We start from the raw sequence: 13,150 nt of genomic DNA, 5'->3' as shown, positions 1-13,150 counted from the left end.
GAAAGATGCTACATATGAGAAAGACCATAACATACGGATAAGTGACCCTTCTTCTTTCTCACGTCAGCAGCATAGATTTGAAAAGCAGCTACATGAGGAACCACCTGAGATGCCTTTCCGACAGGAGTAGAGAACATAGACTCATGATCATACCACACTGACTCAGAACCACTTCTTGTTGGAGGCATTTTGAAACATATAGTTCAGTGAAAATGTTTGTTTTGCACATAAACATTAACATAAATCCGTACAGCTTCACCATTTACATTCACCCAAGCATTCAATCTTAAGCCTGCAGATCAGAACGTCTCCAGTTATCCAGTCAGGTGGGTCCAAACATTTGGCTGGTGCTGCATATCAACATCTCACCACACTAATTACTCCTCACTCGTAAATATTCACACCTGTACTCACAGTTTAGGTGCTGTCTCAGCTTTCGCGCCAAGGACGACTTGCAGAACTTCCAGGCTGGAGCAGCTTCAGCAGTTTTCTCGTCATCAGGCACGGCGGCAGACATCACTAACAGCAATCAGGAACTTTAAAAAACGACTAAAATGAACAGCAGAAGAGAAGACAGCTCAGAGAAACCTCTCCACTGTGATGCTCACGCTGTGCTGATGAATGAAAGCCTGTAAAGTCTTTCCACAAAACTTAAAGCCTTGTTAAAATGTCTTATGGCTCAGATTTTACCACTTGGTGGAAAGTCCACCCCATTGACGTCAGCCTCATGCTCTGATTTGCATACGGCTAAGTAGTGTTTACTGTTGCTAGCCTTGGGATAAAATTTATGGAGATCCTCTAACATCACCACTATCGCTATTTTTGGTCTAATCTGTCACGCCAGAGGGGCTAAGGGATCTCCCAGCACCTCTCATAGCCCCCCCGAATAGCTCTGGGGGCAAAAGTTTAAAATAGCTGCTTAGGCTCATTTGCTAATTACACGTTTTCACCAGAGTGATCCATCAAGGCTGTGTCCATCTCTGGGTCAGTGTTACAGTCTCAGATTGACCTTAGAGCTTAGTGCCAGACCGAATGTGAAGAATGCTTATTGGAGAATTTTCGCAAAGATTTAAACTGTGTGAAAAACACTGACCTTACTTTATGGGTGTAAATCTCAGAGCTCAGAACTATTCCATTTGATTCTGATTCAAGAACTGATTCACTGCAGATCGTAAAATCTCAAATTTCACAGTTCGATTCAGTTTGATTACAATTCTTTAGGAAATTATTCAGTGAATCATAAAATTCAAATTTTTCCATTAATCAGTTCACTTACAAGTCTTTAGTAATTGATTCAATGCAGTCCATTAAATCACAAATTTCACAAAGATTCAGTTCAATTACAGTTCTTTAGGAATGATTTAATGCATTATAAATTCTTAAATTTCATTATGATTTGGTTCAGTTTGATTCTGATTCTTTAGAAACCGAATGAGTGCAATTCATGATTGGTTCAAGTAAGATTCATTATGAAACGGTGCAATGCATCAATAAATTTCAAATTCAATTCAGTTCAATTACAATTATTTAGAAAATAATTCAGTGGATCATGAATTTGCAGATTTTACTACAATTTGATTCAGTTTGATTCTGGTTCTTTAGAAACTGATTGAGTATGATTCATGAAATTTCAAGTTTCACCATTATTCAATCCAGTCTGATTATAATTCTTCAGGAAATGATTCAGTGCATCTCATGAAATCCTAAATTTCACTACGATTCAATTCAGTTCAAGTACATTTAGTTGTGAAACACTACAATGCATCAACAAATTTCAAATTCCACCAAGATTCAATTTAGTTAAAATTATGATTGTTTAGGAAATGATTCAGTGGATCTTGAATTTGGAGATTTCACCACAATTTGATTCAGTTTGATTCTGATTCTTAGGGAAATGATTCAGAGGATTCTCAGATTTCACCACGATTCAATCCAGTTTTGATTACAATTTTTCACAAAATGTTTCGGTCCACCTCATAAAATCTCAAATTTCACCAAGATTCAATTCTGTTCGATTGCAGTTCTTTAGGAAGTGATTCAGTGCAGGTTATGAAAACTCAAACTGCACCTCAGTTCCATTCAGTGCATCTACTATTCTTTTGGAAATGATTCAACACATCACAAATTCTCGAATTTCACCATGATTTGGTTCAGTTTGATTCTGATTCTTTAGAAACTGATTAAGTGCAATTAATGAATTTCAAGTTTCACCACAATTCAATCCAGTTTGTTTACAATTCTCCAGCCAATGATTTAGTTTGTCTCATGCAATTTCAAATTCCACCAAGATTCAATTCAGTTCAATAATGATTGTTTAGGAAATGATTCAGTGGATCATGAATTCGCACCTCATGTAATCTTCAATTTCACCACGATTCAATTCTGTTCGATTGACAGTTCTTGAAGAAATGATTCAGTACAGGTTATGAAAACTTACATTTCACCAAGATTCAATTCAGTGCATCTACAATTCTTTTGGAAATGATTCAATACATCACAAATTCTCACATTTCACCAAAATTTGATTTGATTCAGTTTGATTCTGATTCTTTACAAAATGATTCACTACATTATGAATTCTCAAATTTCAGCATGGTTTGATTCAGTTTGATTCTGATTCTTTAGAAAATGATTCAGTGCATCATGAATTCTCAGATTTCCCCATAATTTGACTTGATTATTTTGCAACTATTCAGAACTATTTTTTAAAGATACACTGATTAAACAAATGTGACTGGAGAACTGTTAACACAGTAAAGTAGCTTAGACAATAAAAACAATACACCCAGCTTTTTCAGGGATTTGTACGCTTGGAAATAGAAGAGAACATTATTTTGGACCAAAATACACATGAACACATATGTTATTGATATATTATTATAAAGAATTATTATATTGTTATACAATAATTAACACTAACATTCCAAACTCAGTGCAGGTGAATCATTGCTTTCATTTTTATGGAGTTTTACACCCTCATATGTGATTTAACTCAGTGAATCAACAGTCAAAAAGGTCTTTTAATGCTCTGCTTCTATAATTTATCATTCACTTTTCTTTTATTTCACATATTTGACTTCATTTCAGGCATGTGCAAGTTCATTTTCTTCTACTTTTTATTGCGCAGTATTAAATTCTGTAGATTATATTGGGTTTAAATGACACTGAAAGAGTTTGGATTAGGATATTTGGATGATAAATTCCACTGTAACAGCAGAAAACGGTGGCACACAGTAGAAAGAAGAACGGTTCCCTCATTTTCAAACTCATGCCTTTCAGATATCAGATGTGGTCAGTGTTCTTAAGGCTGCAGATGGCTCCCATCTGAAGATGGGAATGGTTTATTATGGGTTAAAATTAGATTTGACTCATATTTCGTGTGCCTTTCAAATTGCTCCTTTTAATTCCTCTGAAAGCTGCAGTGAGCGCTGAGCATTGGCGTTAATATAGTGTTTCATGAGCAGACTGAGGAATCTTAATGGTGGCAGCATGTGTGTCTCCTGGATTAAAGCGGAGAAGATCAGCGAAGATCTCTGTGTCCACTTTTAATGGAACTTCATGCGCGGAAGATTTTATCATCTCCAAATTTATCTCCCCAGACTCGGCTCAGCACCCCAGTGGAGAGCCAGGCTCAGCCAGATGCCTCCACACCACATCCCTGTTTGTTTGTTTGTTTGTTTATTTTATACACAATTTATATATATATATATTCCAGGTTCAAATTACGTTTATTTATTTGTCTATCTATGTGCTTGATTGATCTGTGTTTGTTTATTTATTTGTTTGTTTGTTTGTTCTTTATTCTAATTTTTCCAAACTCACATTGTGTTTATTATTTAATTAGTGACATGATTTATGTTTATTTTCATATTTATATTACGTGTTAATTTTTATGTTTGTTTGTTTATTTATTTGTTTAAAATACAATTTCTTGTATTCAAGTTCATGGTAGAGTCATTAATATATTTGTTTTTTATTTATTGTACAGTTTCCAGGTTCCAATTAGGTTTATTTATTTGTTTTTTTGTTTTTTTTTGTCTATCTATGTGCTTTTTAAGTTTAATTGTGTTTGTTTATTTATTAATGTTTGTTTGTTCTTTATTCTAATTTTTCCAAGCTCACATTGTGTTTATCATTTAATTAGTTATAATGTAATTAGTTATATTTCATTGGTGATGTTTGTTGATTTATGTGTTTATTTATTTATTTGTTTTTGTTTATATGTTTGTTTGATATAACTTTTTAAGGTGGCACTGAATTTAAGGTGGAACTGCAATTAACCTAGCATAAATTTAAGGTGGCACAGAATTTAAGGTGGAACTCCTTTTGAGGTAGCACTAAAATTAAGGTGGCATTGAATTTAAGGTGGAACTCCATTTAAGGTAGCACTAAAATTAAGGTGGCACTGAATTTAAGGTGGAACTCCATTTAAGGTAGACCTAAAATTAAGGTGGCACTGAATGTAAGGTGGAACTACATTTAAGGTGGCACTGAATTTAAGGTGGAACTGCAATTAACCTAGCACTAAATTTAAGGTGGCACAGAATTTAAGGTGGAACCCCTTTTGAGGTAGCACTAAAATTAAGGTGGCACAGAATTTAAGGTGGAACTCCATTTAAGGTAGCACTAAAATTAAGGTGGCACTGAATTTAAGGTGGCACAGAATTTAAGGTGGAACTCCATTTAAGGTAGAACTAAAATTAAGGTGGCACTGAATGTAAGGTGGAACTACATTTAAGGTGGCACTGAATTTAAGGTGGAACAGCAATTAACATAGCACTAAATTTAAGGTGGCACAGAATTTAAGGTGGAACTCCTTTTGAGGTAGCACTAAAATTAAGATGGCACTGAATTTAAGGTGGCACTGAATTTAAGGTGGAAGTGCAATTAACATAGCACCAAATTTAAGGTGTCACTGAATTTAAGGTGGAACTGCAATTAACATAGCACTAAATTTAAGGTGGCACAGAATTTAAGGTGGAACTCCATTTGAGCTAGCACTAAATTTAAGGTGGCACAGAATTTAAGGTGGAACTACATTTGAGCTAGCACTAAAATTAAGGTGGCACAGCATTTAAGGTGGAATTGCATTTACGGTAGCACCTAGCAATGCATCACCGTCCTACTTGGATACTGCAACATCCACTGAGCAACATTTTAGCAACATTTTAACAACCGTCAACAGACTTCAATCATTTTAATGTTTAACGCAATTAACTGACTTTTTCAAGCCAACTTAAAGTTCGTTCACAAACTTTCCCTTCCTAGTTTTATTAGTTATACTATTTAATTAGCGATATTTGTTCATTTATGTGTTCATTTATTTATTTTTGTTTATGTTTGTTTGTTATAACTTGTTCCAAGTTAGTCAGGTTTATTATCCTATTTATTTTTTTGGTTATTTGTTCATTTTTTAAAAATGTATTTATTTTTCAAGAATAAGTTATGTTTATTTTCATATTTATATCATGTGTTAATTTTTATGTTTTTTTATTTGTTTATTGGGTTTTTTGTATTTGTTTGTTTGTTGTTTTTTTATTATTTCACAGTAGGGACAAAATAAAAGAAACAGCAACTACAAACAACAAAGCGTTTTATAATAAGTTTTCTTGAATATAAAGTTCTAGGAAAAAGCTTTAACTGGTACAGAAGCATTAAATAATATGGAGGTTCCTTAAAAGCCTCCTCACACTTGCACTTTCACAAACATGGTTCTTCAAAGAACCATCTATTGAAAGGTTCTTTAGGGAAGCAAAGACTGTAGGGGTGTGATAATGTAACTAGTTATTGTCCTCCTCTATACAAAACAACAACACAGTAAGCATCAATATAAACAAGACCAACTTCAAAAATAAAGTGAAAAAGGATAGAAAAATAATTAGTGACAGGGGAGGAAAAATATGGTTACTAAAGGGGATTGTCACAAAAACTCATATAAACTCATATAAACTCAATAATTCAGTGGTTAAGACGTAAACACGGTTGTTCAGAGTGGTTTGGTGTGAAACGATTAATTGTAGATGAACTTGTGGTGGTGATAGGAACCAGACGACTGAGGAGGTTAATGCCTCTAAAATCTCTTTTTTTTTGATAGTGATGAGAAGATTTTGACTTCAAATGTAGTTTTAAACTTAATTCATTATGGAGGGATACATGCAGGGCGCTGTGAGGCAAAATAGTCCCCCTAAAAACTTATTATTTCAGATTTTCCACTATTTTCCATCATCAACATTCCATATAAACTCAGAAGACTCGTGTAGGTTCACTGGTGGTTCTGGATAGTAAATAAAATGTCCATATTTGTGTTGTAGTCATGGCGACCCCTGGTTCCTATCACCACCACTGTAAAGACATCTGAACCATTTCACACCAAACCACTCTGAATCACTCTGTTTACAGCTCAACTCTCAACTTATCTCACTAAAATTGTGCAGAATTTTAAAAATTCGATGGAATTCCCCTTTAATGATGGGAGACCATAGCAAAACTACAACAACTTATTAGATAGAATGATAAGCAGCTCCCAGCTGAAGATCCTCAATATTTAAATGTATATGTATGTATATATTAAATATATTACTATACATACTTATTATCATTATTATTAGATATAATTATTATATAATCATTATTATTATTGTGAATATGAATCTAAACCTGTTTAGCTGACTCAGAAAACTCCATCTGCAGTTTTCCTCTCTTCAGCCTGACATCCAGCACCCAGTAGCTGCCAAATCAGCTTCTCATTAGGAGAGTCAGAAACAGATGATCTGATCACTTAAATCCTCTGAAGCTCTTGTGGTTGTTTGTTTTGGTTGTGAGTTGCAGAAGTTTGTGAACCCCTGATGCAGAAAAAGGACTGATTTATCCTGATTATTCTGGTTTTGTTGATTCAGTAATGATTCAGCTTCCAGTTACCTCAGACGGAGGCATCACACTCAGCTGGACAACAATTTCTGAGTCCACCTTAAACCAAGACCGAGACAGGACCGAGTCCCAATTAGGTTGAGAGCGAGATGAGACAGACAGGGGTGAAGCACAGTTCCTAACTTCATGATCTCATCATTAACCCCAGATAAGAAAACAGCATCACACAAACATCCTAACTAGACTAAACCTCCTAAATCCTGTCCTAACTTTAGGATGAACCCCAACAGGGTCCTCACTTCCGTTTAAGGTCCGTTTCTATGGTTTTTAGGCAGCTGTGTCAGCAGCACAGTTCACTACCAGCATAATGAGCTCCATTTATTTCTACTGTAAAACTCTGCTTTCACTGTGAGATGATTTTCTTTTCTAACTCTGCGTTTTAAAGATCTCAGACGCTGCAGACTCGATCTCCACCGCCCCTCTGATCACCTTCGTGTGTTAATGTTGATGATGAAATATTACAGTGATGGAGTGAATAATGAGGAGACGGAGCTGAATGTGTGTCTGTTTATTAGGAGGAGTAACGTTAGCGCGCTCGGCTAAAGCGTTTGGGAAATGGAGACTGCAACTGGGGAGCGGCGACGCTCTGATAAACAGCAGGGGGCGCTCTCACAGTATTCACAACTCACAGTTTATCACGCTTTACATTTTTAACATTATTTTGATGATGTGTTTACGTTTCAGCTGTGTGCGTATGGTTAGTTGCTAGGCAACAGACATGACAGTTGATTGTCGACTCCGATTGTGTAGGTTAAGATTTCCCAACTGGAGATGCTGCGAGGTACGAATCCTAAATTAAGATCAGATTTGTGTCTATAATACAAATTTGTGGAAAATCTTATCTTGACCAATCAGGTCTTAACTTAAGACAAAAAAAAAAGTTTTTTGTAATACGGCAAGAGTCTTTTGGAGGGCCCCTGATCCAGGGAGGGCCCTGGATAGTCAAGTCCATCATTACCTGCAGTCCAACACCCCTAGAGACCGAGACCAGGCTCGAGTACTACTAAATCTTATGTGATGTTCAGACAATCACTACAGTTCACTACAGGACACTATACAACTATAGAAACCTTTTTTATTGTACTGTTTCTTGCTTATTTAAGCAGTAGAACCTGAGAGGGAGTGTTTTATTGCGAAATAACATCACGGCTGTGATTTGGTCGCCGTAGATCATCACAGCCGTGATGTTTTTGGCGATAACACACTCCTCGAGTGTTCTATTGCTTTTATACAACAGTTAAATAAATAAAGTAATAAATTAATAAACTGGGCCGTGAACGCGGCGTTTAATATGTTTTAATGTTCGCAGTTCCTTCAACCAAATTATAGTTCCTTAACGAGCAGCTTGTTGCTACATCAGAGTAACGAGCTCCGCCCACTCGCTGCTCCTTACACTAAATTCCCAAACTGTCATCACCACTGAGCAGCTTTTCAGTTGGCAGCTGTGACAGAAGAACAGCTAAACAACCTGGAATCAGCCAGAAATGAACCCAACACCATTCGCCAAACGTGTAGTCTGATCTTCAGAGTCTGACCAAATCGGACTGAGCCATAAAACTGCCACAATATCAAGTTTAGCTCAGTTTTGTCAGTTTTTGCCAGATCAGTATTAATGTTGTTTTGTTCCAGCCAGTCTGTAAAGCATCTTACAGCCCATTTAGTTTGGCGAATGGTGTTGGGTTCATTTCTGGCTGATTCCAGGTTGTTTAGCTGTTGTTCTGTCACAGCTGCCGACTGAAAAGCTGCTCAGTGATGATGACAGTTTGGGAATTTAGTGTCGTCTCATCTTCAGAGTCTGACCAAATCGGCTGTCGGTCAAATGTGATCTTAAAAGTGTCCGTTTTCTGTTTGTGGCAAAGTAAGAAGTAAAAACGTTCAATGGCTTGAGCATCTCCTAAAGCTGACAAAGTTGTTGCTTAGCAACGGCGTCTCAGCGGAGTGATACAGTGTTTGTGAAAAAAACGTGATGTTATGGTGAAATAACAGCACAGATAGAACACCTCTCAACCAATCAGCTCGCGTGGTCAGAACTAACTGTTGTATAATGTTTCTTATTGCACGGATAGCTGTGCCTTGTAAAAGAAATGACGTCCTGATCCTATGGAGTACTGATCCAGCTGGAATGACCTACAAACCCATAGATACAGCCAGACTGAAACAAAGCCCAGCACAACTGACTCGGTCAGAGAGATGCATTTCATCAGCGTCAACAGCTCTGATGTAAAATGAAGCCACAGGGACTCATAGAAGCATTTAAAAACTCCACTGCTGCATAATGCAGAGCTGAAATGCAGCAATATCACCATTATGTTGTTATATTACCATCCAATAATGTGATTTACAGTTAGAAACAAGATACTGCAAAATCAATGCTCTCACACGTTTTACTAAATACGGTTTAGTTTGTGTTGAATTGGACTTTGGAGGAATATTTGGAGGAACCTTATATTTCACAAAATTAGTATGCATGCATGCTAAACCACATCCTTCTTCAATATGCAAATTCTACGTTGCTGCTGTATTTAAACCAGAACATTAAAAAAGCGCAGAGTTAATTAAAAAATGAATAAACAAACACATTACAGTGATCTACAGAGCCCTGCTGGTGACATACCATATACATATACTTTGTTAGCCCTCTTTTACCCTGTTCTTCAGTGGTCAGGACCCCCATGGACCCTCACAGAGCAGGTACTATTTGGGTGGTGGATCATTCTCAGCACTGCAGTAACACTGACGTGGTGGTGGTGTGTTAGTGTGTGTTGCGCTGGTGCAAGTGGATCAGACACAGCAGTGCTGCTGGAGTTTTTAAACACTGTGTCCACTCACTGTCCACTCTACTAGACACTCCTACCTTGTCAGTCCACCTTGTAGATGTACAGTCAGAGACGATAGCTCATCTGCTGCTGCACAGTTTGTGTTGGTCATCCTCTAGTCCTTCATCAGTGGTCACAGGACGCTGCCCACAGGACGCTGTTGGCTGGATATTTTTGGTTGGTGGACTAATCTAAGTCCAGCAGTGACACTGAGGTGTTTAAAAACTCCAGCAGCACTGCTGTGTCTGATCCACTCAGACCAACACAACACACCACCACCATGTCAGCGTTACTGCAGTGCTGAGAATGATCCACCACCCAAATAATACCTGCTCTGTGAGGGTCCATGGGGGTCCTGACCACTGAAGAACAGGGTAAAAGGGGGCTAACAAAGTATGCAGAGAAACAGATGGACTACAGTCTGTAACTGTAGAACTACAAAGTGCACCTATATAGTAAGTGGAGCTGATAAAATGGACAATGAGCGTAGAAACAAGGAGGTGGTCAGAATGTTATGCCTGATCGGTGTAAATAACAATAATGCATGGCCATGACTTAGTAAGGTATGGGAACGAGATCATGCCTTACTAAGCTGAGGTCAAGGATTAATTATCTCGTTCCCACGCATCACTAATTTGTGGCCACGATTTAATTATCTCATTCCCACGCCTTATTAAGTCATGGCCACACATTACTTTTATTTATACAGGATGTCACCATCAGAGCTCCGTACTGATCTAAAAATACCTTAATTTGTTATTTACCAATTTGTTTGTTTGTCCTTTAAGACGCAAATTCTGTTGTAGTTACAGCAGCAGTTACAATATAAATGGTATGAATACAGGACTGTAGGTCAGAAAAAAAGAACTGTTTAATTTCTGAGGGGAAATAAACAAAAGTTACATATATTAAGAGAACATAAACTCACGTAAAGACTAATTTCACTTGTTATTTATTAACTTAACGTGCAAACTCAGGTGCAAAAATTATTGCAGCTGTATTTATGCTAGGACACTGTAAATGCTGTGAAAAGCATTCATTTCAGGTCAATTTTGGAGTTAATTTCGGGACAAGTTATAGTAAAAACACACTTTTCCCAAACACAAAACAGAGCTCAGAGTTAATACTGAAAGTACAGCATGAGCTTCCATCAGTGGACTGTGGCTGCAGCACTGTGTTCCTCCTCTAGGTGGCGTGATAAGTCTCTATTTCACTGGGAAAACCACTCTAAACCGTCCTACGGTGCCGGTGTTGATATTGTAATGTTAAAAATACTGAGTGGAATAACATAATGCTATCTAATAATTATAATATACTGAAAAAAATTAATTAAACTAAATAACTGAATAAAAGAATAAGCGAGAGAGTGATGCTGGTGATATTTGTGCTGTTGAAAATACTTAAATCAATAAATAATATAATATAATGCAGTTCAATAAATATAATTCAATATTCTGTAATATAATATATCGCATTATAATATAATATGCTATAATGTAATATAATGTAATATAGTATAATGTAAGAAACCGCCTTTCTTTGTTGCTCAACCGAAACCCCGCCCTCTCTGAGCGACGATTGGCTTCGCTTTAAAATGTCCAAACTCCTATTGGGTATTCCCCTTATTAACATAACGCTCCTCTGACGCTGATTGGTCGAAGCCCGTGCCACTCACGTTTTAACGGCGCTGCCCCCTGTTTTTGGACATAAAGGCTCCACATCTCTGTTTTCGTTCAGTTTGTTCGGACTGGAGCGCCGGAGGAGAGTCGAGTTAAAGCCGAGATCGTCGATTTAAAACACGGGAATAAAATTATGATCCCTTCGTAGCGACATACTGGAATTTGTCCGTAATTCTGTAAGTACACTACATTCCTTTGAGGTACATCTTGCAGCCACTTTGACGAGTCTTCGCGAAGCCGAAGTGGAATTCTCCCGGTCCACCTTAAGTGGTGCAGCAGTTACACTGAGGCTGGAGACGGCTGAGTGTAAATGCTGGACTACTTAAGGTGGAACGGGAAATTCGTACAAGAAGATTGCGAATAAGACGCTGACTGAGGCGCTAGAATGTACCCGCTGTACCATTTAAGGTGGACCGGGGAAGTTCGAAGAAAGACGCTGGCGAATGAGAAGCTGACCGAGGCGGCAGAACGTAACTGCTGCACCATTTAAGGTGGGATGGCAGAATTGGCACAAGAAGCTGGCGAGTAGGAAACCGACTGAGCCGCCGGAACGTAATCGCTGTACCATTTAAGGTGGAACGGGAAAATTCGGGCATAAAGCTGGCGAATAGGGAGCCGACTTCAGCCTCGTCGAGTCTCCGGTGTTTTTTGGAGGGGGAACTTAAAGTTAGCTGGCAAAGCTAGCGAAAAAATAGTGTTAAATACGTGTTTTACTTCATCTTGTCCGCTCTTATTCGTCCCACGTTTGTCCAAATACTTTTAATTAGGTTATTAAAGACGTAACTTGAGAAAAAGTCAAGTTTTCAGTCATGTTTCTGATGCAGTTTGAGGCTAGCAGCGTTAGCCACTCAGACTAATCCAGCTGAAAACCTGCGCAGCCGGTCAGGGTGAAGTTAGGGAAGCTTTTATTGAATTAAATAACCTTTTCCTGCTTATTAATATCACAAACCTCTCAGCTGAACGCAGCAGTTTGGCTTCGTAGCTCGTTTTCGACGTTAGCTGGACGGCTAAGATAGTGGTGATGCTCAGTGGGGCTCTACAAGTGAGCACGAGCTCTGTGAGGGACTAATGTCATTTATTTAGTCGTTTATTTACTTAATTTACTTAATTACTGTCACCCTCACAGCACCACATAGCGATATACATCTGCACCGTATGGAAACAACTGAAGGAAAATATACAGTCATTTAGTAAGTCATAATAATGAGAAAGTTTTCCGTAATTATGACTGAATATCTCATTTTTGACTTGCTATCTCATAATAATGAGATCCTGTCCCACAATAATGATTTACACTGTGATAATTATGACTTACGATCTCATAACTACGACTTACCGTCTCATAATGAAGACTTGCTATCGCATAGTTTCTCATAATGATGACTGAATATCTCAATAACTATTTGGACAGCTTTCTCATATTTATGAGATATTAAGACATAATTGAAATGCAGAGTAAGATTTCATTAATATGAGGTAACAAATCAAAATTATGAGAAAGAAAGTCATAATTATGAGATACGGAGTCGTAATTATGGAATGATATTATTATGAGATACTATCTCAATTTTGACTTGCTCTCTCATACCTCATAATTATGACTTATCGTGTCAACTTTGACTATCCATACTTTGACTTGCTATCTCGTAATAGTGAGATCGTAACTCAATAATGAGTTTCCGAATTATGACAGAATATCTCATAATAATTACTATCTTGTAATAATGA

The 13,150-nt window shown here is 37.4% G+C and overlaps 2 protein-coding genes across 2 annotated transcripts in view; one reads left to right on the top strand and one right to left on the bottom strand.

The window, feature by feature from the left end:
- LOC118804408 (cytosolic carboxypeptidase 4) overlaps positions 1–608 on the bottom strand; it is a gene marked incomplete at its 3' end in the record, with an annotated part of 291,416 nt that extends 290,808 nt beyond the window's left edge. The window contains exon 1 of the mRNA XM_036564921.1: positions 415–608. Within this exon, the coding sequence (XP_036420814.1) occupies positions 415–517 (103 nt within the window). The remainder of the gene's footprint in view (positions 1–414) is intronic.
- A 10,852-nt stretch (positions 609–11,460) lies between these two features.
- Positions 11,461–13,150, top strand: part of LOC118804405 (kelch-like protein 25) — a 32,959-nt gene continuing 31,269 nt past the window's right edge. Inside the window, 1 exon segment of the mRNA XM_036564911.1 lies at positions 11,461–11,598. The gene's annotated coding sequence lies outside the window, so the exon portion shown is untranslated.

The sequence above is a fragment of the Colossoma macropomum genome, unplaced genomic scaffold, assembly GCF_904425465.1.
Source record: "Colossoma macropomum unplaced genomic scaffold, Colossoma_macropomum, whole genome shotgun sequence".
Lineage (NCBI taxonomy): Eukaryota > Metazoa > Chordata > Actinopteri > Characiformes > Serrasalmidae > Colossoma > Colossoma macropomum.
Note: the sequence above shows the minus strand (reverse complement) of the source record. Positions and strands in the feature narration are given on the sequence as shown.